This window comes from Rhinolophus sinicus, linkage group LG11, assembly GCF_036562045.2.
Source record: "Rhinolophus sinicus isolate RSC01 linkage group LG11, ASM3656204v1, whole genome shotgun sequence".
In the NCBI taxonomy this organism is placed as follows: Eukaryota; Metazoa; Chordata; class Mammalia; order Chiroptera; family Rhinolophidae; genus Rhinolophus; species Rhinolophus sinicus.
Genome location: NC_133760.1, coordinates 23,090,036 through 23,117,216, shown reverse-complemented (window position 1 = coordinate 23,117,216; position 27,181 = coordinate 23,090,036). Strand labels below are relative to the sequence as shown.

Genomic DNA, 27,181 nt, shown 5'->3' with positions numbered 1-27,181 from the left:
ATAAACTGTCTTATCAGCAGTTTATCCCCTGCACCCATTACTGTGTCTGGTACTTAGAGGATTCTCATTAAGCTCTTCAATATTTTAAATGAATGAAAATGAGCAGCAAGGTCTCCAAAAGAGCCCAAGGTCTTCCTTTAGCATTGGAACGTTTCCCAAGTGGAAAGTACTTTTCATGTAGAATGGGCCGTAACAAAGTATATTCAAAAGCCTGGGACACCCTTGCTGCCCTAGATTCTCTTGCATTCTGGCCAGCTGGGGTCAAAGGAAGGAGGGGCCTCTTGGCACCCTCAGCCTGTTTATGTAGGATGGCGTGGGGTTGTCTGAGGCAGGGCTGGGCCGGGAGGGGTGTGGGCGTGTATAGACAGTCCCTGCCGGGCCCTGCCCTTGTCCTGCAGGTGGCTTCATAAGCTCTGACTTCCCTCTTGATAGTCATCCACATATAAGGGGCCATCATGGACAGGCGGTTGGGGGAGGATAGGCATCTTGGACCTGCAAGGGGTGGCTTCAACTCCAAGCTCAGTGTATTTGGTTTTTGTCTTGTCTCCAAATGCAAAAATGACCCGGTATTATAAGAGTAGCCGCCATGAGAGCTCATTCTGTGCCAGGTCCTGTGTTAGATGCCTTTTCTGCTCTCAGACCCTGGCAACAGGGGCCCCTACTCTGGCCTTGGCACTTTGGGGGCCCTGATCTAGCCTTTCTCCAACAGTGTCCCTTCTCCACAAGGTGGAGTTCACAGGGCCATGGGCTCATGTGCACCCAGGGGGTACCCTCCCCCACCGCAACCATGAACCAGCTACCTGGGACCCCTGACTTTTGCCCACGTAGCCCCAGGCCTGCTTGTACCACCTGCCCCTGTACTCCTCAGGGCCCATGAGGTGGCCACGGCTTGGTTGTGCTGGTTTGGGTAGCCATACGGTAGGCAGGAAAGGGGCAGGGACAAGCAGCCCAGGCCCGGAGGCTGGAGCTTGTTTTGTCCCCCTATTCCAGCTCTGAATGCAGAAGGGTCCTAGAATTCTAAACTCACACGTGTCCTCTTCCAGACTAGCACCGTACAATAGAACCAGCTGCGATGATGGAACATTCTCTATCTGTCCACCCAATTCAGTAGCCACCAGCCACAAATACTATTGAAATGTGACTAGTGTGGCTGAGGAACTTAATTCTGTGTTTTCCCGAAAATAAGACCTAGCCGGACCATCAGCTTTAATGCGTCTTTTGGAGCAAAAATTAGTATAAGACCCGGTCTTATTTTACTATAATATAAGACTGGGTATAATATAATATAGTGTAGTGTAGTATAGTGTAGTGTAGTGTAACATAATATAATATAATATAATATAATATAATATAATATAATATAATATAATATAATATAATATAATATAATATAATAATATAATGCCGGGTCATATGAATTTTTGCTCCAAAAGACGCATTAGAGCTGATGGTCCGGCTAGATCTTATTTTCGGGGAAACATGGTTTTAAATTTTACTTTTAATTTAAAATTAAATTTAAATAGCCGCCCATGGCTGGTGGCTGCCATATTGGACAACATCATGCCACCACATTATGAAGGTCTGTGTGTCAAGGTAGGGGGAGAGAACGGAATTTTACTTAATACTTTGATATATTTAGACCTACGGTTGGTGGGTCTCCACTCTTATCCGGGGTCCTGCAAATTTTAGGGAGAGTTAAATGCTTTACATCCTTCTCACCTAGTCCATGCGACAGTCCTGAGTGATTTATTATCCCCATGACTACAGATGAGAGAGAAAGTCACTTGCTCAGTTTTGCAGAATTATCAGTGGGATTGAATGCATGTCTGCCTGGCTCCAAGTTACTAACTACCGTGGGTCTGGCCCTGGACCAGGTGTTTTCATAACCACTATTTAATGTAATCCTAACTATAATCCTCAAACGAGGGTTGAAGGAACCTCACTAGTACCACCCCTAACACCCTCCCCCCGCCATTTTAAAAACAATGCACTGGGCTCAGAGAGGCTGAGCAAGTTCACACAGAAAGCTGGAGAGTCAGATTTCACACCCAGGGCTGCTAACTACAAAAACAGTGTTCAGGGGGGTTACTGAGATGACTTCTCGGGGGAGTTCCCGTGAGTTTAGGGCTTTCAGAGCAAGCCTGCAGGATGTTGTTGAATCCTGGCTGGAAAGCAGTTTCTTCCCAAAGCCAACCAAGCTTGTTGGCCACTGAAAGCAGCCGAGTCATGTTCATTACTGCTGTGTGTGGAAAAATTCAGTTTACCCCTCAACCAGTCCGACCAGTTTCAGGCTGGAGGTAAAAGACGTCTCTGCAGATAGACTCCCTAAGAATCAAGCCCGGGACATGCACAAGACGCCTGTTGCTGTCATGTGACCAGGAAGGCACCAGGAGGGGCCTCCCACCAATTCGTGGTGCTGTGCATGTGGAAGCATTCAGAGCTTCCGCTCATAAGACACTGCAGGCGCTGGGTGACTTTTTCATGCACCTCATCTCATTTAATTCTTACAAACACCCTGCAAAGCACATGTTTTGTCCCTTGACAGTTAAAGGAAAAGCTTGCTGAGTCATGCCTCCACTCATTTATTCGGCGATTACTTCCTGGGAGCTATGTGCCACGCACTAAACAAAATCTCGTCCCTGTCTCCATAGGGAAAGACAAGCATAAAAGAAGGAAGCAGCTCCATAAAGGAGATAATTACAGCTTGGGACAAATGTCTTAGCGACACTGCAGACTGAGTGGTTAGGGAAGGGGATGAGACCTGCAGGATAGGAGTGGGCCAGCCTCAGGACCTTTGCACCTGCTTTGTCTTCTACCTGCAGTGCTCTTGCTTCTGAGCAGAAGAATTGCCATTGAGGGTCTGGGCCCAGGCTTTTCTTTTCTTTGTGTGACCTTGGACAAGACACTTCCCTTCTTTGGGTCTCAATTTCCTCTTCTATAAATTAAGGGATTGAACTAAACAAATCTCGAAGGGCCCCTATAGTTCAACAGCTAAGATGCAGTTAATTTTCTTCCCTTTCCAGCAAAGAGCAGCTATCGTTAAAATTCTGTGTGTGTGTTTTTAATTATTAAAGCCCATTTTGGAAAATTTGGAAAGTAGAGAAAAGTTCAAATGAGAAGTCAGCCATAACAATAATTCTCCCCTGTAAACACTGTGAAGGCAGGGACTTGTGGTCTTGTTTCTCATTCTCCTCCAGTGCCTAACTTCAACTCACCCCTAGTGGTAGTAGTACTAGTAGTAGTAAATACAACAACGATATCATCAACAACAGTTAACATTTTTCTAGCACTTCCTGCTAACCAGGCCCTCTTGCAAATCATTTGAGTGGATTATTTTATTGAATCTGTATAATAATTTGAATTTATATGATGCATATACTATTTATATGATGCATGTACTATTTATATGATGCATGTACTATACCTCATTATATAGATGAAGACACTGAACTTCAGAGATGCTAAGTAACTTGTTCAAGGTCTTGTAGCTAGTATGTGGGGAAACAGGGATTAGTAGATGCTAAATAAATATTGAATCAATTGTGTTAAATCCCTCTCCTGGGTTTCAATGATGACAGTAAGGTACTGAACAGAGCAAAGTTTGATTGTAACTTGAGACCAAGGAATGTCCTTGATAGATATTTTTCTCCCAAGTAATTTTTATTGCATGTTTTTTTTTCTCTTTTCAGCAGTCATATAATATATTTTCATAGGATAAAACACTGAAGATACAGATAAGCATAGAAGAAGAAATTAAAGTCCCAGTATGTGCCACTGCTACTTATATTATATCTTAATATCTGATATATTTCTCCCAGGCTCTTTTCAATGTAGTTTTCTTTTTTTGTAACCTGGTTAAACTGAGACTGCATATACAATTTATTCTACTGCTTTTTTCACTCAGTATTCTATCATGAGCATTTCCCATGTTATTATGAACTCTTTACAAACATCCTTTTAATGACTGATGCAGCCTTTTACAGATGAATCATCCAGTATTTAAAAAGTGAAAACATAGGAGTACAATAATTTCACCTGTGAGGGATAAGGTGGCCCAAAGTAGGAAAAAAGAGCCATGATTTGAGGGGCTACTGTCCTATCACCTACCCGTTATGCAGTCTTGGGGGCATCACTTCAAGTCACCGATCCTCATGTTTAACTGAGAATACCAATAGTTTAATAGCTGCTTCCTGTGATTAGTGTGAGGCCAGAGACGGATGACGTACACGAAAGCGTTTTTGTGTTTTTTTGGTTATTTTTAAATGTACACAGTAAAACAAATGTTTGCTCTGGATAACAAGGTTTCACCTTTTTTGGGAAACTGGTTCTTTCAGAACGCAGAAGTGGGCTCCAATTTAATCAAACTGGCATCTACAACAGCAAGAGCCCTGAAGGAAAAGGATGACCAAGTCTACTGCCAGCCAGAGTTGCTTTATGAAGGTAAAATGCATCTTCTCTCCTTGGGTTTAGGGAAGGGCAACATTTCGTGAAGACCCCCCAGGCCTCTTCATGTAATACCTCCTTCCGAGGCAAAGGAGCTGCTCATGGGTGAGAGACAAAGAGGCAGCTCTTGGGACGCCCCAGTGAAAAGCATTTGGGGACAATTGTCTTTCCTAGGTCTTCAAACAACCCCCAGGAAGGCACGAGGGTGGTTGTTGGGTCCGACGACTTTCATGTCTGTTCTCTACAAATGCTGTGATGTACTGAACATGGACGTACATTCAGATTTCTACCTCTACCCATTCACAGCACCCTGCAGAATAGGTGCTCACAGCTCCATTTCACAGAGGGAAAACCGGGCCTCAGAAAAGTTGGGCTGCACACACAATGTAGAACCCTCAAATAGAAGTCACAGCCACTGGAGGAGGGCTTCTTAACCTGGCACTGCGGATACCTAGGGCCAGTCATTCTTTGTGGTGGGGCCGTCCTGGGCATCGTATAAAAGGATGTTGAGTGGCATCCCTGGCCTCGACCTACCAGATGCCAGTCGTACCCCAACCCTGAAGTGGAACAACCAAAATGCATGTCCAGACATTGCCGTGGTGGGCACCATTGGCCTGATTGAGAACTACTGCCCTAGATTTCTATAGACTATAATTCTATATTAGGTAGAATATAATATACAATATAATAAGCCTTATTATATAGAATATATAGTATATATTCTATAGAATATAATAAGGCTTATATAGAATATATTAGAATTATATAGATTATTAGAATATATTATATAGATAATTGAATATATAGATAATAGAATATATTATATAGATTATTAGAATACATTATATAGATAATTATTATATTATATAGAATATTATATAGAATATAATAAGCCTTATATAGAATGTATATAATATATATATTATATAGAATATAATATATATAATATATAGAGAGAATATAGAATATATATTAATATAGAATATAATATAGAATACATATATATATTATATAGAATATAATATATAATATATATAGAATATAGAATATAATAAGGTTTATTATATAGAATATAATAAGCCTGTGGGGCGGGGACCATGTTTCTGTGCTCAGTGTTATCACCAGCATGTCACAAAAGTCTGGCTTAGCTGGGTCTGAACTTAACATCTAAGTGCGAATGAACAGGCTTTCCCAGGACACTACGAGTGTGGCAGGGCGTGGCTCTAACCTAAAAGCCTTGCTCCCCACATCGGCTGCCCCATGCCAGGTTCAGGCATCCAGAAGTGTGCATCCTTGGAGACTCACCTAGGATGACCTCAGGTTTGCCCACTAAGAACCATTTCTGTAAACAGCGTCCCATGTAACCATTGTGGCACCCCAGCCTCTTGGAGTCTTTACCAGTGAAAATACAGATCTTGTTCCTAATTCTTAAGGCATCAACTTCCATTTCCTCTCACTCACCACATCGTGTGAGCAGATGAAGGCTTAAAATATTATAGCCTTTTTGCTTCTGAGAAGAGAACTCCTGTTTATTGTAGCAATCTTAGGCAATACTGAAAAGCATGACAATAGACAAATCCCTCATAATCCCTCCACCCCTGACAACCCTTGGAAATGTCCATCCAATCTTTTCTACTGTGTATGGATTGCTTGGCACACGAGTATGCCAGGCCCTCTTCTAGGGGCTGCGGAGACATCTTCTCCTTTCATCCTGTTATTCACATTAGATGAGTTCACACATAAGGGGCCTAGTTTAGGGCCTGGTCTTTAGTGAGAGTCCAGCAAAAGCTGTCCATTATTAGAACTGTAACCAGCAGCTGCTGGCATGTATTCTTGTTTTAGAACTGAGGACAGCAAAGCTGAGAATAGTTCGCTAACTTGCCCAAGTTAGGCAGCAAAGCCAGGATCTGCACCTAGGTTTCTCTGACTCGAAACCCTTAACCTCTGCATTTATACTTTTTACCAAACGTGTACCATACCATCTAGAATGTTCTGAAATGGCTTCTTCCACTTCATGAACGTAGCCTGAGAATTTTTCCACATCCTGCAGATTCTTCAAGAAAGTGGCTTTAATAGCCTTGCATAATTCGCTGGGATGAATCACACTCTCCTTAACCAAGTGCCTATGGATGACCATTTACAGGTGGGGGACGGGTGGGGTCCCAGACCATGTTTGAGGGGCCTAGGAACATCACGGAAAGTCTCAGGCTGCCTTTGGGGCCAACTGTGGGCATCAATTTCTGATTTAAATGTGTGGGTGGTCTCTCCTCGCGTTCATCTTGACCTGTCTCTTGGAAGGGTCACCATTACTCACCTGTGAGATTAGACATCTTCCCCTCTCAGTAAACCGCCCCCCTTCATTCCTTAAGGAGCCTGATTACCATTTATGCCTTGGGTCCTTCTCAGGAGGCCTTCATGATGGGTCCATCCCTGCGTCTGTTCTTGGACGCTATATTTTCACTGGCAGTTGGCTCCAACTACCTGGCATATTTCATAAGAGGGGCACTTTCATTTTCATATTCAGACTTAGAAATTTGACACAACAGGCGTACATAAATATATATGCACTTACATGGACAAAATTTTAAGAATTTTTTTGAATTACAAAAATACTAAGTATAATAAAAATTTCACACAATGAAAAACTTAGAATGTACAATATAAAATATCAACTGTAAGGAACTTATCACCCCAGCATGTTTTAAACTTTTTCTCTTCATTTTTAACATAATGGAAATAATTCTGTAATCATCCTTTTACACTTAATTCTTATGATATGGAAACTTTCCCATGTTATTAAAATTCTTTGTAAATATTAATTTTTACATCATGGTGTTATATGAATTCACCAGGTTTATTTAACCATTCCTTATTGACACTCCTCCCACAGATGCAGAAATTTCTTTTTCACGCCCACACACACGTGCATGCACATGAGGCCTTTTTTTTAAAGAGCTTTAAAAAATTGCAGTAGCCTCTGATTGTAATCGTGCAATTATTTTTGATTTCTATCTTGGATAATTTAAGATGCTTATATACTCAAAAACCTACGCCTGTCTTACCTTGCTCCTAAACCTTCTAATAGTGCTGGGGTAATTATCAGAGGTTCCCTCCCCCTGCCCTATGACCACCAACGACCCTGATCCAATCCAGGGCCTGAATCAAGTTCAGGGATCCTGGCCTGGGAGCTGTTTTGGTGCAAAAGATGCCCAGCCTAGAAGAAAGGGTGGGTGCTCCCAGCCCTCAGTGGTGGGGGCTTCATCGGCTGTGTCCTTCTCTCTAGGCATAGAGCTGCCTGGGATCAATTATGCTCACAACGGGAAGCGATATCGATACATCTATGCTGCTCAAGTTCAGTGGAGTCCCATCCCATCCAAGGTACTGATCCCTGTGTGATCACGGCCTAGAACCATCACGTCTGTCTGCAGAGCTGAAGTCTCAGAGGCTCAGACTGGGTGACCTTGATCAGAAAAAGGGCAGGAGGGAGATTCCCTGGGGACAGCAGGTGGTAGGTCAGAGAGTGAGGTCAGTTTGGGACAAAATACATTGGACGCAATGATGAGCCAGGCAGGAGAGGGAGCCGTACCTAATGGGCTGAAGCTCGGGGAAGCGATAACGGCTGGAGTCTGTCCATTGATTTCTTCATCCCATACACGTTGATTGAGCAACAACTACCCTGTTTCCCCGAAAATAAGACGAAGCCGGATAGTCAGCTCTAATGCGTCTTTTGGAGCAAAAATTAATATAAGACCCAGTATTATATTATATTATATTATATTATATTATATTATATTATATTATATTATATTATACTATATAAGACCTAGTCTTATAGTAAAATAATACCGGGTCTTATATTAATTTTTGCTCCAAAAGACGCATTAGAGCTGACTATCCAGCTAGATCTTATTTTCGGGGAAACAGGGTATGGGCTACAAGGTGGGAGGCACCCAAGATAAGGAAGTGAACGGGGGATCCCAGTCCTTTCTCTCAAGAAGCTCACTCTCTCAAGCAGAGGGGGTATAGTTGAAACTTGGGGTGTTCATTTTGTGTTTTAAAACTATTTGTGGACCACTTGCCATATTCCCAGGGACTATGTTAAGTGCTATACAGACATCACTTTTCCTTAATATCTTCATTTTTTAACAATAAAATGGAAAATCTTTTTTAAAAATGCAAACAGTGAAGAAATGTACAAAGTAAGAAGTTTCCCACACACACATACCCATACCCCAAGTCACTGCCCACTAACCCCACACCCAGGGGGAAACAGGCGTCTTGGAGACGGAGAGAAGTCCAGGGACTTGTACTTTTAAAACAACAAAGGAAGTGGAATGTACTTTAAATGTTTGTTTATTTAACACATACATATTGTGAGAAAAGGCCAAATACAAGATAAATTCAGATTTTTATTTTGAAAAGAATGCAGTGTGTAGTGTGAGCTGTGTGGGGATGTTTGCTTCAAGTCAGAGGGAGGCCGCTTCTGCTTCCATTCCTTTTGTTCCACTGACCCGCGGTAGATGTCTTTTTGGAGTCTACCCTGGAGGGGCTTAATCCGCCTCCTGTGGGCCTTGACGCCTTCCTGTTCTCAGGGAGGAAGCATGCTTCGCAGCAAGTCCTCTTTGTTTTCCTATTTCGATGTCCAGGTACTGAAATATGACATTCTCACCAAGTCATCCTTAACATGGAACGAGGAGCACTGCTGGCCAGTGGAACCCCTGTTTGTGCCCAAACCAGGTGCCAAAGATGAGGATGATGGTAAGACTCCGGGAAGGGGAGCCTGCCCACTGTACTCTGCTTGTGATCACACCTCACACAGAGATGTCATTTGGGGGCAGGGACTCTCCCCACACCACACAGCTGGTGGAGTCTTGCTTTGAAACCCAGGTCTGTCTGAGTCCAAAGCTACAGGGTAGGGACTCCCCAAGACTACCCATACCTCTGACATCAACTGCAAGGTTAATGTCCCCAAGACCAGCCTCAGTTTCGATAGGACTCGCAGAACACACTGAAAACTTATACTCGTGGTTATGGTTTGTCACAGTGAAAGGATACAGGTTGAAAGAGAAGAGGTGCATAGGGCAACACCTAGGAGAGTTCACCGAGTGGTGCTTCCAGCTGTCCTTTCCTGGGGGAGTTATGGACCACACCACCTTTCCCAACAATATCGACGGAGTATCGTCAACCAGGGAAGCTCACCCGAGCCTCGGTGTCAGGGCCTGTTAGGGGGCTTGGTCATGTAGCCATGGTTGACCTTTAGTCTTTTGCCCCTCTGGAGGTCATAGATGACAGCGTGTGACCCAAAGATCCCATCCAAATCACTGTGTGAGGATAGGTTGTCTGGCTGACCCCAGGTAAACAAGGACACTCATCAGGCATTCCCGGGACTTAGAGGTCACCTCCTAGCAGCAAAGGTCGGGTCTCCCTTTACGGGGATTAAATTGTTCACTACAGGAAAGCCCGCTTCCTCTCCACTGAGAACACTACCCTCTCCCAGAGTGGAGAATCTTGGTTTGAAAAATCATTTGCATGGCTGGGTCAGAGTTCTTCACCATCTGAGCGTGTAACTTTTCCATGGAGCACCTGAAAATGTGTATTTATGGCCCATCTCTCTTTTCTGGGTTTCCTCCTTGATTCTGCCTTTGACCCAGAAATGCCCTGCCTATACCCCTGGGAGTGCTAAGAAGGTTAACAAGAACCAGGGGTAGGGCTACCCCACTGAGCCTGCCAGCTGCTTCCCTCAGGTGAGAAGGGAGCAGTTTTCTATCTCCTGAGCATGCATGGCATGGCACCAGGTGATGGACCCCGTGTCACTGTCATCTCCAAAGTGGGATATTTCCTCCTGCTGAGGCTGGCCTTCCACTGGGCTGCGCGAGTGTGTCCCATACATTCTCTCCATGGGCAGGGACTAGCATTGTTGTCATTGCACCAAAGGAGAGGCTCAGGGAGTGAAGTAACTTGCCCAAGGTCACACGCCCAGTGTCTACAGAGGTAGGATTTGAATCCAAGCCAATCTGACTTAATTTATGCTTAACCACTCTGAAACCACCTGAGACCTCAGAAGAAGTACGAATGTTTGCTGGAAGTTTAATGCATGACTTCGTTTAACCTTCTATCCCTTGAGAGTGAGTGCTTAGAATGCTTCCATTTTACAGAGGGGAAAGCTGAGGCTGCTAACATGCTGCATGTGCAGGAGGTAAACTGGGCTCATTCAAATGTCATTTGAGTGCAGCCAGTCTGAGTTTAACCGACTGACATGTGTTAGCTTAAATGCTGCATCGAAACGGATTCTTTATAATCAGAGTCTCTAAACAGTAGGAAAACAGCCATTCTGCAGTACGTGCAATAATTTATAAAGTGCTTTTTATGACTCATCATGTAAGAGATCCTCTCAAGCAACCCTGTGAAGGTAGGGAACATTATCCCCACTCTACAGATGAAGAGACTGAGGTTCAGAGAGGTAAAGGGACTGGCCCAGCCAGGGCTGGAAGCAGGTTTGCTGATTCCTAGTTCCCTGGCCTTACCCTTCTGCCTACACAAAATATCAAATTCACTTCCCTTCTGTTTTGATTAAATACTTATGTTCAAAGAGGACAGGGAGACATAGCTAAGAAACCTATCCTTCCTGCTGGAGGAGGCTCAAGGCTACACTTTTACAAAATGTCTCTTTTTGTTTCCCCAAAGGACTTATCTTATCAGCCATTGTCACTTCTGATCCCCAAAAGCCTCCTTTTCTGCTTATTCTGGATGCCAAAAGTTTTACAGAACTGGCTCGCGCATATGTTGATGTAGAGATGCACCTGGATCTCCACGGGTTATTCATCCCAGATGCAGACTGGGACTCGAGGAAGCAGGGCCCCTCCCAGGAAGTCTAGGAGAAGGCTTCAGACTGTCACGTGCCCTCACACATCTGACGGGCTCGAGGCCCTGGGGAAAACAGCCCCGCTGGGCTCCCGCAGGACCCAAGATTTCATCCCTGCCTGGGTGGAGTGGAGGTGTTTCCTTTCATTTCGTGCTTATTCTTTTGGTGTTTGCTTTGAGACCAAGGTATGGAGATAGAGTTTATCAGTATCTTTTCTTTCATTTTATTTTGGCCATAAAAACCTTGTTTGAAAGTCAAATACTTATTGATCAGCTCTCGCACTTCTAAGAAAGCCCCTTTCCATCACCATGAATGAGAAATTGTGTTAAGTCACATATTCATTGTTCTTAGAATGAGCAACCACTGGCACATTACAGAAGAGACCGATAAATACTTACCATTGCTCCGTCCTCTCCGCCCTTCAGTCCCTTCCCTCTCTCCCTTCTTTCCAGTGGCTTAGATTGTGCATCTCAGAGTTCTGGCTTTCTCATTCACGCTGTTAGTAGATCATGTGGCCAGGAAGGCATGTCGCTTTGTCGTCCTTCCATGCAAGGCATGACATAATATAATAAAAACTTGAAAGTCTGTTCAGACCTTATTTTATTTTTACATGGCTTCTTTCCTCTGAAGTTCTTTATTGTCTTCTTAGACAATAAAACCGAGTGGCAGAGCTAGATGGTTGGTAGCAAGCTAGGTGGCTCCCTCTACAACCAAAGGTTCAACAGACTGGTGCGGGCATCAGTCCCCTTTTACAGGAGGGGGTTACGGGACTGGACACTGACCTGGCTGGCCATGGCCGAGGGGCTAGAATCCAGGATTGAGTCCCAGACCAGGGCCGGCATGAGTTCTTGCCTGATGCTGAGAACCCGAGCAGCAAGCTTCACCCGTGTCTGTACAGGAAAGAAGGTTCTCCAAGATGAATGTGCTGCCAGGGTAGACCAGGCATTTGAGGCAGAGGTGGAAGGAGCGTGGTGGCGGAGATGGAGGAAGCTGGGAGCAAGCCAAGCTGGCTGCTTTGTCAGTGCTGGGAGCCCAGGGACATCTGAGTCTCACCTTTATAGTCTAATGGGTGCCTGGTGCAGGCTTTAGAGACAAAGTCCGGATAATTCCCAGGTACCCACGTGATGGGGTTTGGGGAGCTGGGATTGCACCCTTATTCTTGTACCTGACTCCTCCTGCGTCTCGATTTCATTCAGTCAGCAGCGAGGATTCTGTCTTCAGGACAAGAAGGAATCTCTGGTGACAGCACATGATATACCCCAGAAGGGGCAGATGGTCTTGGCTTTTGCCCTGCAGCCACCCTGAAGCCATGCTTAGCTTCCACTCAAATGTAGGCTCCAGCAGGTCAGGGAGTTGTTGTTTTCTTTTTAATTCAAATTTTTATTGGAATAATTGTAGATTCATGTGCAGTGCTAAGAAATAATACAAGAGACCCCACGTGGATTCTATAGTTTCCCACAATGGTTAACATTTTAGTACAATATCATAGTCAGGATATTGACATTGATTCAATCCACAGACCTTATTCAGATTTCCCCGGTTTTTCTTGTACTCTGTGTGTGTGTGTGTGTGTGTGTGTGTGTGTGTGTGTATGTGTGTAGTTCTATACAATTTTGTCATGTGTGTGAGTTCCTGGATCTCCCACCACAGTCAAGATACTGAATAAGTACGTCAGCACAAGGATGTCTCGTGTTGCTTTTTCATCACCACACCTACCCCTCTCCCACCACCACCCCCATCCCTAACCCCTGGCAACCACCATTTCTAAAATTTTGTCATTTCAAAAATGTTATATAAATGGAATCACACAGTGTTAACCTTTGGGGATTGGCTCCTTTCACACAGCAGAATTCCTTGGAGATTCATCCAAGTTGTTCCGTGTGGGGTGTATTTTTGTTGACTAATTTATCTTCAGCACCTAGAACACTGCCTGGTGGGTGTAGGCTTTCAATAAATATTTGTTGGATGAATGAATGAATCTCCTCAACAAACAGATTCAACTAGATAATGTGCCAACAATAAATGGATATTTTACTGAAGATCTCTTGGGAAGATGAGGAAAACAGTTCATACATGAAACCCAATGACAGCACACGAAATGCCCACGAAGGTTCCTCTCTCCTGCCATCCCTGGTCTCTCCTCTGTCTCTTCCCCTATTGGCTCCTCAAAACCTCCTCTATTATACCAGCATTTCCATTTCACCCTCAGCTTATAGATCCCATTGAACAAAACCCAAATTCTGGAGATGGCAGAATGAAGCCCATCTACCCTTCGTCAGAATTTCCTTCGGGGTCTCAGCACCTCCAGCCTTTGCAGGATGCATTGGGAGGAAATGTCAACTATGGTGGCCTAAGAAAAGCGTGATTGAGGTCTGCATTCAGGTGGCAGGGATGGAAAAGAGTTGTGACAAATGTGGCAGTCACTCAACTCATTGTTCTACTTTAAATATTTGAGAAGAGGGTGGCATTAAAAAATGCTTCCCCACCTCGAGTCTACTCAATTCCAATTGCCAAACAGTACGCAGACCTAATCATGAAAGAGGGTGCAGTTCTGCAGGGAAGAAAAATATGTCTGTGGTTTGTTTACCTTGTTTAAGATGAGAGGCGAAATACCTGACTGATGAGGAAACTTGGCACACCAAATCTTTTTTTCGCAGTTTCAAAAACACCAAAGGTCAATGGATGCCAGGATATCCGATTTATCTTGGTCTTCAATTCCATCGCATTTCACACGCAGGCCAGGGTAATTAGCTCAAAATGCCACAGGAGTTAAGACGCATGCGCCTTTCTTGAGGGCACCACGAGACAGCTCATCTTACCCTCAAGCCTTCCTCGTTACACTCCATGTGGGTGGAATACGTGACCAGGAAGTTCTGCAGGAAAAATCACTCCACATGTGTTTATTGCTTTGATAAAGCCACAATCTTTCACAAGTCCTCTAAGATGCAAGCGTCGGGTACACGGTAAGCCCTCAAATATTTTCTAACACACTAAATTTTTCCTTTAAGGATTTCTCTAAGTTGATTCCCATTCAGAAATAAGCTGGATCTATATACCTGAGCAAGTCAACTCACAAAAAAAATGCAAGTGCATTCGAGCTACGTCAGCATTATAATGGTTCGTGCTCGTTTCCTCCCAACCGAAGTTACGGAGGGCTAATAAAGTTGCTGGTCCAGGTTAAATACAAACACCTTTGATCGCTTCTTAAGTTGTTTTAAGACTGTTTGGGTGGTTTTTAAATGAGAAGTCTTTCCCGTGGCAAATCCGGACACGCAGACGCAAAAGTCATCACCAGCTCCCTCATCATCCAACAGTGGGGAGACCTGTGGTCTCAACACCAACTTCCTTCTGGGCGTTTAGACTCAGACGCCAGGTGCAGAGGCACACAGGCCTGAGCGTACCAGCTGCTGGGCTGTAGCAGGAAACAGTCCCTTAAGGTCAAGCACCAGCCAAGAAGCTAGGGACTTTCTCGGATGAGGCAAGCAAAGAGGGCTGTGGGAGCATCATGGGGATGAGCCAGTCTTTTCTCCTGGTGATCAGGAAAGGCTCCCTGGAGGGGTACACCATCAGGAGCTGCCTGCATGGCTGGAGGGAGCAGCTGGCAAGGTGCTGGTCCTTGTAGGATTAGGGTGCTGCTCGGGAGGAGGATTTGGAGGGGGATGTGGGTTGAATGAACAAAGCAGGTGTAGCGTGAATTTCCCAATAAAGAAAGAGGCAGAACCTGGGCCTGGAACCAGGAGACAACATGGTAAACTTGGAAAAACTGAATTGTGGGGTAAAAGTAAAGCCCCATAGTAAAGCCATAGTAAAGCCAGGTTCAACCAGACCCCCAATTTATCTGTGCTCTAGAAAGAAATGGATTTAAGATGTCTCCAATGGCTTCTTCAAAGACTGACAGTCATTTTTTTAAAAAATAATACTTTTTTTGAGATTTAATTTACATAAAATCCACTCATTTAAAGTATTAAATTCAGTGGTTTTTAGCATATTCAAAATTGTGCAACTATTACCACTGTCTAATTTTAGAACATTTTCATCACCCCCCAAAAGGAACCCTGTACCCATTAAGTCATCCCTTATTCTGCACCCCTCCCCCACCAGTTCTAGCCAATAAAAAATCCACTTTCTGTCGCTATGGATTTGCCTATTCTGGACATTTCATATAAATGGAATCATACAACATGGGGTTTTTCTGTGACTGGTTTCTTTCACTTAGTATAATGTGTTCAAGTTTCATCTATGTTGTTGCATAAATCAGTATGTCATTCCTTTAGTGGCTAAATGACATTCCATTGTATGAATAGACCACATTTTGTTTATTCATTCATCACTGGATAGATTTGGGTTGTTTCCTCTTTTGGGCTATAATGAAAAATGCTGCTGTGAACATTCATGTATGTTTTTATGTGGACACGTTATCATTTCTCTTGAGTATATTCCTAGGAGTGAAATTGCTGTGTCATATGACAACTATATGTTTAACATTTTGAGGAACTCCCAAACTGGTTTTCAAATTGGCTGCACCATTTTACAATTCCACTAGCAATGTATGTCTACATCCTCCCTAATTTGTTATTGTCTGCTGGTTTTTTTGGTCATCCTAGATAAAATGAAGTGGTACCTCACTGTGTTTTGATTTGCATTTTCCTAATAATAATATTGAACATCTTACCATGTACTTATTGGCCACTTGTGTACCTTTTTTGGGGGGGAATAGCTACTCAAATTCTTTGCCATTTTTAAACTGGGGTATGTATTTATCTTTCTGTTGTAGAGTTGTGAGAGTTCTTTTTATGTTGTGGATTTAAGTCCCTTATCAAATATGTAATTTGCAAGATTTTCACCTATTTTGTGGGTAGTCTTTTCACTTTCTTGATGGTGCTGTTGAAGTACAAATGTTTTTAAATTTTGATGAAGTCCAATTTATCTAATTTTTCTTTTATCTCTTCTGCTTTTGGTGTAAATCTAAGACACCATTGCTTAATCCCAAAGATTTACTCCTATGTTTTCTTCTATGAATTTTGTAGTTTTAGCACTTACATTAAAGTCTATCATCCATTTTGAATGAATTTTTGTATATAGGGTGAGACAGAGGTCCCACTTCATTCTTTTACATATGGATATCTAGTTGTCCTAGCATAAAAGTCACCTTTTAGGGTTGATAAATCTTCCTGGCAGGAAAAAAAAAGTAGCTCTTTTTTCTCAATTCCTTAGAAGATGTTTCCTTCAACCAGCAAGAAGCAACTGTGGGGCAGCTCTCTACTGGTTCCAGCAAGGCCTTGGTTCACAGGCCAGAAAACCAAGATGGAATCCTCAGTCAGTGGTGGGTCCCATGGCTCCTCCTGCATTGAAGATTTAGAAAATCTTCCTCCATCTTCATCACTGGGTCCTGGTGACGTTCCAGGGAAGTCCAGCATATAAGGGCTCAATTCAGAGTCATACGTCCAGGTAGGATTTTTTAGTATTTTCTTCCCTTAAGTACATCCACTGTATTCCAGAAGAGCCAAGAGTGACTGATGTTGCTAGATAGCCTGCCCTATTTCAGGAAGTGGGAAAGCTGGTGGGTGTCTCCAGAACAGGTGAAAGGCATGGACGGGGTTCCGAATTTCCTTTCAGTCTACCACTTGGGTTGGGCAAACAAGAGGCCTTACCCTAGTTCAGGGTTCTGGAAATTACCATTGAGATTAATGTCTGTATCATTTGTGCATTCTTCTCTATTTAAGGCCAGGAACTGAGCTTTCTTCTTCTTATAATAATAATAGAACAGCTGACGTGTATTGACAACTCACGCTGCGCTAAACACTGTTTAAGCACTTCACATCCTGGTTCTCATGTAATCCTTATAGCAACCCTGGTACCATTCTCATTTTATGGATGAGAAAACTGAGTATCAGAACAGTTAAGTAACTTGCCCAAGATCACACAGATGGTTCCTGCGACTCCAAAGTCCAACGTCTTCTCTACTAGTTTAATTGCCTTACTCTTACTCACTTCTTCATCCTAGGGGCTTCGTACAGCACCTGGTTTAAAGCAGGTACTTAATAGAAGGACAGCCCAGTCGGTGAGAACAGGACCGGCAGGATCACTGCCTGGCCCAGCTTTTGATCCTCTTTGTGCCTCAGTTTCATCATCTATAAAATAAAGATAGTACTTGTCCCTCATTCAAAGAGTTGCTAGGAAGCTTAAATGAAAGGTGCCTGATACATCGTAGTTGCTCAATACATTTTAGTTACTTTATTAATGAGCCTTAAAAGCAGATAAGAAGTTAAATCTTGGTTCCCCACCCTTACTAGTCTTATGACTTTTGACAAGTTGTTTAACCTCCCTGTGCCTCTGTTTCCTCATCTGGGAAGTGAGGGTAATACCAGACCTACCTCATAGGGCTCTGGTGAGGATTAAATAATGTTCTTAAAGCCTTTGGAAGAAGTGCCTGCCACGTAATCACCACATCTAAGTTGGCTAAGATCGTGTGGGCAGTTCATGCAGAGGATGCTACTCATATGCCCTTGAATGAAAGAGACTCCTCCTCTCTTTGGGAAGAGCCTTACGCCTGGTGTGGTGAGAGAGGAAGAAGGGCTCGGCTTCCCAGGCACCCAGAGCAGTCCAGTCCACCCCGGTGACCGTTGGCATCAGAGATGACATGAGCAGATCCCTGGCCCACCCAAAACAGTGATTGTACAACAAACCCAGTCTAATCGGGCATGACCAGAAGACCCTCAGATCTTTAACGAACAGGGTCTCTGACTTACACGGCCTCATGTAACAACGGCTCCTAGGACTGATGTGAAAAAGGGGTACTGTGTATCAAGGACGCAGGCCAGTGCCTGGCACAAACAAGCGATCAAGGAGAGGACGTCCCCATGGCAGGGATTCTCGTCACCTTGTTTCATTACCACATCCTTGTCTGTAGTTGCGCTGTATGAGTTTCCTATTGCTGCTGTAACAAATGACCACAAATCTGGGGGTGTAAAACCGCACAGATTTAGTCTGACAGTTTTGGAGGTCAGAAGTCCAAAATGATTCTCACAGGAATAAATTCAAGGTGTCAGAAGGGTGTCCGTTTGGGGGCTCTTCGGGAGAGTCTTGTTTCCTCGCCTTTTTCAGCTTCCTCATTCCTTGGCCCATGGCCCCGCATCACATCACCCTTCTCTCCCCTGCTTCCAGCGTCACATCACTTTCTTCCCTTCTGTATTTACATCTCCCTCTGCCTCCGTCTTACACGGACCCTTATGAGTCCATGTATGAGCCACCGGATAATCCAGGATAATCTCCCTATCTCGAATTCCTTACCTTTATAACATCTGCAAAGTCCCTTTTGCCATAGAGGTGACATTCACAGGTTCCAGAGATTAGGACCTGGGTATCTTTGGGGGCCATCACTCAGCTACCAGAAGCACCCAGCTCTTAATGCACACGAGGAATATTTGTTGAGTGAATGTTAGCCACTTAGTATTGTTATCGGCATCGTCTTGGCTCGTCCCTTTCAGGAATTACCATAGCAACGTGTGGTCTCCTCATCTTCAAGTCTTGCTCATATCTCACCCAAATCTTACCTTCAGTGCAGATTTCCTGACCCTATTTTAATGTTGCAACTTGCTTCCTCCATCACTCATGCTCCTAATCCCTTTATCCTGCGTAACTTCCTTTCTCCCCCACCTCCCACCCCCCAGCATTGTTTGCCTTCTGGCATACAATACAATTTACTTATTTATTACATTTACTGGTGTTTGTCCATCTTCTTCACTAGAGTGTAAGCTCAAGGATTACATTTGGGACAAGGATTTTTCTGTTTTAGTCTCAGATGTATCCTAGGGGTCTAAAACAGTGCCTGGCACATAACAGCTGCTCAATACACAACTGCTGAATGCATGTATGAATGGCCTCATCAAGTTTCCTTTTACGAGTCTGATTCCTTATCTTTCTATCTTTCATGGCCGATCTCAGCTTTCATGACAAGGAGTCACACTGCCTGTGGTGAAGCCATTTGATTCTAGGTAACCTATGTTTTATCCTGTTCACAAGTCTCCACCCTGTTCCATTAACACTCTGGCAGTTTGGATCTCTGAAACATAGATGACTTCAATTCTCATCTCCATCAAAACTTGTGAAAGTCTGGGAGGGAAATGGATGGCTTGGCTTTGGATATTTATTGAAGGATAAACTTTTCTGACTTCAGATGATTGCAGCGTTGGGAGGGTATGCGGTCCCTGGCCGACATTGCTGCGGTTTGCTATGTTGGGTTATACTGTTTTTACTAGTCTGCCCTAGAGGTAATGAGTCTGTGGTTTCTGCAGTTGGTCAGGCTCAGGATTTTTGTTACGCAGGGGTCTTGAGCACCCGAGGGGGCATGATGGAGGGGCTTCAGGGTGCCCAGGGGTTCCACATAGTGCATGTGAAGTTTTGTGTGTATGTATGTTCTCAAGGAGATATCGGCTTCTCAACAGAGAAAGTGAAGAACTTGTGCCCTGCTGTAGCTGAGTGGATTCTGTGATTCTGTGACTCATGACGTACAGCTCAAATCAACAGGCTGTACACAGCTTGGAAAGGAAAGGCAGTCATTTGAAAGGCACAGCCTCGTCTCCCCATCCCTACCCCCTTAACAAGTCCCTAAGTCATTATGTTAAAGAGGCTGAGCCAGGTGCTGTTTCAAATCTCAAGTTGATCAATCTCAGTTTTTGCAAGACTCTGGGCGTTACCCGAGGCTTCAATTTTTCTCATAGGTAGAATTGGGATGGCTCTACTTTCTTTGATTTTTGTGTGAATATGAAAGTGCTTCAAGGGTACCAAATGCTATAGAATTGCAAAGTATTAATGACAAAGGGAATATGTGCCTTTTTTTGCTATGTGGCAACAGACTGGCTTGTTCCCTACTCCATCCATCCATCCATCCATCTGTCCATCCATCCCCCCCATCCACCCACTTATTCATCCATCCTCTTTGTCCATACATCTACTCATCCTCCCATGAACATTTATTTCCTCACAACATGCATAAAAGTCAATATGTGCATGACAAAAGCTTTATATTCAACCCTAATCCTCATAAAAATCATGAACTGAGGTTCAGAGAGCTCAGGCCACTTGCTCACAATCACACCGCGGGAATGTGAGGGAGCAGAGCCTGATTGAAAACCTAGTTCCGTCTGATGCCAACGGTAATACTCCTCAGGACCACCCACCAAAACTCTCTTAGGGACAGAGGAGAGGGAGTCATTTGGCCCAGGAGGAAGGCAGGGGGATGGGTCTACCAAATACAGCACCTTGAAAAGTTTGACCTTAAAATCATGCGCCTGTTACGGTGTACTCCGTGTTATGCCCATGCTTGTTTTAATATCAAGGAACTTCCCAGCAACCCTGAAGCACAAGTGAAGCTTTGGGAAGGGGGTATACTCCAGTGCAGCCCTCTGCTGCAATCCTCACCACACACCCCATTTCCCATGTCAGATGTTTGTGGTTCATGTTTGAGCCTTATCTCCTGGGTTGGACTAGAAGCTCCTAGAGGGCAAGATCTGAATCTGATTCTTTCCTTCTCCCTCCCAAGGCCTAGCCCAGTACCCAGCAGGAAACAAGTACACAGATCATGAATTTTGCAAATACTTACTGAATTCCTGCCTACCCACGTAAGGTGCCCTGGGAGACACAGATGGATATGATGTGGTCCCAGCTCTCAAGACATTGATAATTGAGCTAGAGGAGTCAAGCTTCCAGAATCTGCTTGAAAACGATCTTCCTAAGAATCTTGGCACAGCACTGTAAAATCTTGGGACTGTAATATAGCAATAGAGGACATGGTAGGTAATTAAACAACAAAGTTTCATTAAATAGGGCAAATTTTGTGAAAAGTGACAACCTGTTCCTCTGGAAAGGTAGCATTGTGTCAATTAAAGAGCACACCTTGAAGTCGCAAAGTACAAATTATCGATGTTGAAACTGCCGTTTCCCAAGATGGAAAAGTGGAAAGCACCTGCTCTAGATGCTATCTACTTTGCCAGAGGGTCTCAGTCTCTGATTGCTTGGCCTTTCGGGGTCACGTTCAGAATTTTAGCAGCGCAGGTAAACCCACGTTCTTTTCTACCCAACTTGCGTAGGTTCTGTGTTTATTAGATTCAGTTCTATTCATCAAATATTTATCGAGCTCACTTGTGTAGCTGCCAGGCAGGGAGATGTGATGAATGGCTCACAAACTTTGCAATAAAGTCGAGAGTCAAAATCCTGGCCTCTCCACAGATCAGCTGGGGAACATGGGACAGGGTTTCACCTCTCTGTGTCTTGGTTTTTTAAACCATAGTATGGCGAGCCTAATACTTGTCTTGTAGGTTGCTATAAAGATTCGTTAGGTGATGGACATAAAGTTCCCTTCCCAGGGAACTGCACTGAATAAGAACTCCACAGATGGGTACTAGTAGCAGTGACAATCGCAGAAAAATTAAGGAAGTGATCTCTGATTTCCAGTCTAGCGAAAAGACCAATGTTAACAGATAAATGTCATTAGTATGACAGTTGTGACTGTTTTTTTGAGTATTTTAAGTGAACATTTACTGAGCCCTTACTATGTGCCAAACACTATGCTAAATTATACCCAGATAATCTCATTTATTCTGCACAAAACCACAATTCCCCAATGAGGAATATGCTGAGGATCACAGAGCTGGAAAGTAGGGTTCGAACCTAACAGTCTGGCTCCAGAAGATTTCAAGGCACAAACAGTGAGATAGAAAGAAACCAGGAGAGGCCGCACAGAGGTGATGCTGCAGCAGCGGGCAGATTTTTCAGCATCAAAGTCAAGGGAGAAGGAAACCAGGCAGAGGGAAAGCCGATACAAAGAGCTGGCAGGATGCACAGCTTATCCTGTTCAGGAATTCAGATGGTCTATGCAGAGGGTGTGGGATGGAAGATGGGGGGTCTAGAAGATGAGGGTAGGGAAGCAGGAGGGGGCCGGATGGTGGGACACCCTCATGTGCCAGGATCAGGGATTTGGACTTTTACCTGGAGCAAACTGGGGACCAATGAAGGATGAGACAGACAGGACGACTGGCACGTAGGGAATGTAATCTATCTGCCTATGTTCAAAGAGGAAATGACTCTGGGTGATATATTTGAATAATTCGGCCATATGTTTTCCAACTAAATTACTACTTTCTAGATATTGTTTATGTGCAAGTCTCACCATTTCCCCTACTAGCCTAGAAGTTCCTTAAATGTTGATTCTAATTGCTTTTGTTCTTCCACAAGTGCCTGATATATGGTAGGTGTTTAAAAATTCTGTTAAATGAATGAGTGATTAAAAGCATGAATAAATGAATGAATGAATAACTCTCTGAATAATTGAATTTTGAGCTGGGTTTTTAAAAAAATGCATGTATTTGAGGTGGATCAGAGACCTAAATGTGAAAGAAACAAAAAGCCTTCTAGAAGAAAGCAGAGGAGAATATCATCATGACTGTAAAGATTTCCAAACAGAACATGAAAAGCACTAGCCATAAAAGAGGAGATTGATAAATCGAACTTCATTAAAATTAAGAATGTCTGTTCATCAAAGACACCATTTAGAGAGTGAAAAGGCAAGCCACAGATTAAGAAATCTGTGTTTCCATGTATAATAATAAAGAACTCCTAAAAATCAATTTGAAATTCAATTTTCAAAAATGATGCAAAACTAGAACAGCACTTAAAAGTTATCCAAGTGGTCAAAAAGGATATAAAAAGGTGCTCACCATCATTATTCATTAAATTAAACAAGAAGATAAGGTAAATTAAAATAAAAACAACAAGATACCACTACACACCCACCAGAGTGGGTAATCAAAAGACTGACACCACCAATTACTGGAGGATGTAGAGCAACTGGAACGCTCATACCTGACCGGTGGGAGTATAATTTGGTACAACCACTTTGGAAAACTGTTTGGCAGTATCTGCTAAAGCTGAACACATACTCACCCTATGACTCAGTAACTGAACTTAGACACATCCACAAGAGAAAATAACGCACATATCCACCCAAACACCTGTTTAAGAATGTTTATAACAGCTGTATTATAATAGCCCCAAACTGGCAACAATCCAAACATCCATCAACAGAACATGCATAAATAAATTGTGGCACATTCACACAAAGGTATGGTCAGAGTAATAAGAACCAGCTATTGCTACAAGCAACAAAATGGAAGAATTTCAAAGACATTGTATTGAGTGAAAAAAGCTAAATGCAAATGTTCAAGAACTGGAAAATACAATCCATAGCAACAGAAGTCAGAACAGTGGTTTCCTTTGGGAGGTGTTGACTGGAAATGGACCTGAGGATACTTCTCAGTTACTGCAAATGCTCTTTATCTTGATCCATGGACCACCTGGTGCTTTCACAGGGGTATCCACATGGACCAACTCATGGAGCTGCACACTTGACTGTGTGTTATACCTCAATAGGACGTTTTTTAAAAGATAATGTATTAAAGTGTTAATTAGTTTCGAAACTGGCTAGCTAAAGAGGTCTCACCTATTTCAGAAAATATCAGATGAATTTCAATATTAAAAAAATAAAATTAAATGGTGGAGAATGGGAAAAAAAGGAGCAAAATGGGATGTTCAAAGAGCTGGAGTAGTAAATTGAAATGTGAGAAACGAGAAGTGAGATTAGCAACCCAGACCTGGAGATGAGGTAGTTGGTGGGGCCCTGACTAGAGGGGAAGAGACTAGCTTTCAACTTGAAAGTCAACTAGGAGCTAGTAAGTCCTGAGCTGGGCAAGGATGCCATTAAAACCAGGGTGACGACGGTGGTGATAATAGCAGTAATAAACATAACAGCACCTGCTCTTTATTGGGCACCTATCATATGCCAGACCTTGTTGTCAGTGCTTCGCTAGTACCAACTCATTTAATCCTCACAACCACTCTCTAGAAGTTACTATGATTATCCCAGTTTTACAGAGGGAGAAACTCAAGAAGTGGAGTAACTTAACTGGAGTCTCCGAGGATAGAGGAAAGAGACCCGGGGAAGGCAGTGAGGAAATCCAATGAATTAAAGAAATTCAGATGACTTCACAGACATTTAGACAGGTCTGAGGAGCAGGCAAATTACTTGCACAATATAAATTCTGTAGAATAAACCAGCTCATTGTACACCCAGCAGTGTATTGGCTGGAATTCGAGGGGGAGGACAAAAATTCAGTATGTTTTACATGCTTTCGGGTATATAAACAACACACAATATGCAAAATAAATTTACAGGGTACAAGTGCAAAGTAGTACTTTTCTTGAAGAAGAAAAAGTTTCTTGCACTGTACTTGTTTGAAAGAAGTTATTGGGGTTAATATTCAAAATTTATATATATATACACATATACATATATATTTGTATATATATGTGTGTGTACACACACACACACACACACACAGCAACTCATACAACTCAACACCAAAAAAACAAACAATCTAATTTAAAAATGGGCAGAGGATCTGAACAGACATTTCTCCAATGACATACAGATGGCCAATAGACATAAGAAAAAAATGCTCAACTGCACTAGCTATTAGGGAAATGCAAATAAAAACCACAATGAGACATCACCTCCCATCTGTCAGGATGGCTATCACTAATAAACCAACAAACAAGAAGTGTTGGCGAGGATGTGGGTAAAAGGGAACCCTCGTGCACTGTTGGTGGGATTGCAGATTGGTGCAGGCACTATGGAAAACAGTATGAAGGTTCCTCAAAAAATTAAAAACAGAACTACCTTATGACCCAGCAATTCCACTCCAGGGTATTTATCCAAAGAAATCCAAAACACTAATTCAAAAAGATTTATGTACCCCTATGTCTGCTGCCGCATTATTCACAATAGTCAAGATATGGAAACAACTGAAATGCCCATCAACAGAGAACTAGATAAAGAAATTGTGGTACATTTATTTATACAATGGAGTAGTACTCTGCCATAAAAAAAGAATGAAATCTTACCATTTGCAACAACATAGATGGACCTAGAAAATATTATGCTAAGTGAAATAAGTCAAACTGAGCAAGACAAATACCATATGATCTCACTTATGTTTGGAATCAAAAGAACAGAATAAGGGAATGAACAAAGCATAAATAGACTCATAGATACAGAGGAAAAACTGATGGTTGCTAGATGGGAGGGGGTGGAGGATGGATGAGAAAGGTGAAGGGATTAGGAAGTGCAAATTGATAGTTACAAGAGTCACGGGGATGTGAATACAGTATGGGGAATATAATCATTAATACGGTAAAAACTATGTATAGTGTCAGATGGGTATTAGATTTATCAGGGGGATTACTTCATAAATTATATAAATGTCTAACCACTATGCTGTATACCTGAAACTAATATAAAATAATATTGAATGTCAACTGTAATTTTAAAAAGTATATAGTCATGGGATATAAAGTACAGAATAGGGAATATAGTCAATGGTATTGTAATAGCTATGTACAGTGTCAGGTGGGTAGTGGACTTGTTAGGTTATCAGTTTGTGAGGTGTGTAAATGTCTGATCAATATGTTGTTTTGTACACCTGAAACTAATAACAGAATGCATTAATTTTAAAAAAGAAAGGATGGAGAGGATAAAAAGAAAAGTTACTGGGGCAACCTATGTCCAGAGCTGTTATATGATGACCATGTCAGGTTTGGAAGTTTCATTTCAGGTTGTTTGAATCACTCTTGATAATTCATCTTCCTCCAAGTTGGCAATGTCAAGTTAGACAGCAAGGGATAAAAAGGTCCAGGAAGATTTGTTCTTTCTTCTTCCCTTCCCTGCTTCCCTCCCTCCCTCTCTGTAAGTATATTATCTATTGAGCACATAATATATTCCATGCATTGTTTTAGAGACTGGGGATACAGTGATAATAAATAAAATAGAAAGTCCTTGCCAGACCTCATGAACCCTATATGACAGTCAGAAGAGACGCACAATACACAAATAAACATGTATAATTTTAGGTAGTGATTAAATACAGTGAAGAAAAATGAAGCGGGTTAAAGGGAGGTATTATACAGGAGGATAAGTACAAGTCTTTCTGAGAAGTTGACATTTGAGCTGTGATCTAAGTAGAAGGAAAGAGCAAGCTATGAGAACATGAGGAAAGAGACTTCCAGGCTGAGAAATCAGCCAGTGCAAAGGCCCTGAGGTGGGCATCTGAGAGACAAGTTCACGGAAGAGCAAAAAGGTTGGTTTGGTTTGTGCACACTGAGGGAGAGGAGTGTGCTAGGAAAAGAGGTCACAGAGGAAGTACAAGGCCAGATCACCCAGGACTTTGTAAGGCATGGTAAGGACTTGGGATTGTTTTTTCCCCTAAGATTGATGGGAAGCCTTTGGAGGGTTTTGCGCTGGGAAGTGACTTGATCTGATTAACTTATGGGGAGAAAGAACTCATCAGGCGGCAAGAGGAGAAGCAGGGAGAGCAGCTAGGAGGCTATTACAGGAGTCCAGATGGAGTTAATTGGTGGCTGGACCAGGGTAGAACCAGTGGAGGTTGTGAGTTGAGGCTGGATTCAGGAGACAGTCTACAGGAAGAGCCAGGTTTGCTGGTGAATTGGATGGAGGGTGTGAGAGACAGAGAGAGGTCAAGAATGTCCCTAAGTTTGGGTAAATGAAAATGCTGCCATTTATTTGGGGGAGTTATTAGGTTTAAGGGGTAAAATCAGAAGTTTATTTCTGACATGTTATGTCGCAGGTATCTATTAGATATTCAGCTGAAGTAGGCTGTTAGCTATATGCCAGCTTGGAGTTTGGTGGGGAATTATGAAAAACAACATCTGAACTAATCCCTGTGGATAGAAAACGCTCAGTTCTCCCGACCCATTAACAGTTATTCATTCAGCAAATATTTATTGAGTGCCTGTCAGGTACTGTAC

The 27,181-nt window shown here is 42.9% G+C and overlaps 1 protein-coding gene across 6 annotated transcripts in view; it reads left to right on the top strand.

Moving 5' to 3' along the window:
- The window catches only part of BCO1 (beta-carotene oxygenase 1), a 62,215-nt gene extending 39,409 nt beyond the window's left edge, over positions 1-22,806 (top strand). For 3 of the 6 annotated variants that reach the window (XM_074314530.1, XM_074314529.1, XM_019711138.2), the window contains 4 exons: positions 4,335-4,440; positions 7,727-7,821; positions 9,090-9,201; positions 11,128-11,903. In XM_074314530.1, coding sequence (XP_074170631.1) covers positions 4,335-4,440; positions 7,727-7,821; positions 9,090-9,201; positions 11,128-11,318 — 504 coding nt within the window. In that variant the 3' untranslated portion in view covers positions 11,319-11,903. Of the gene's footprint in view, positions 1-4,334; positions 4,441-7,726; positions 7,822-9,089; positions 9,202-11,127; positions 11,904-16,519 lie in introns of those variants that run through there. The other 3 variants (XR_012490121.1, XR_002135803.2, XM_019711148.2) reach the window with 3 other exon arrangements.
- The last annotated feature ends 4,375 nt before the right edge of the window (positions 22,807-27,181 follow it).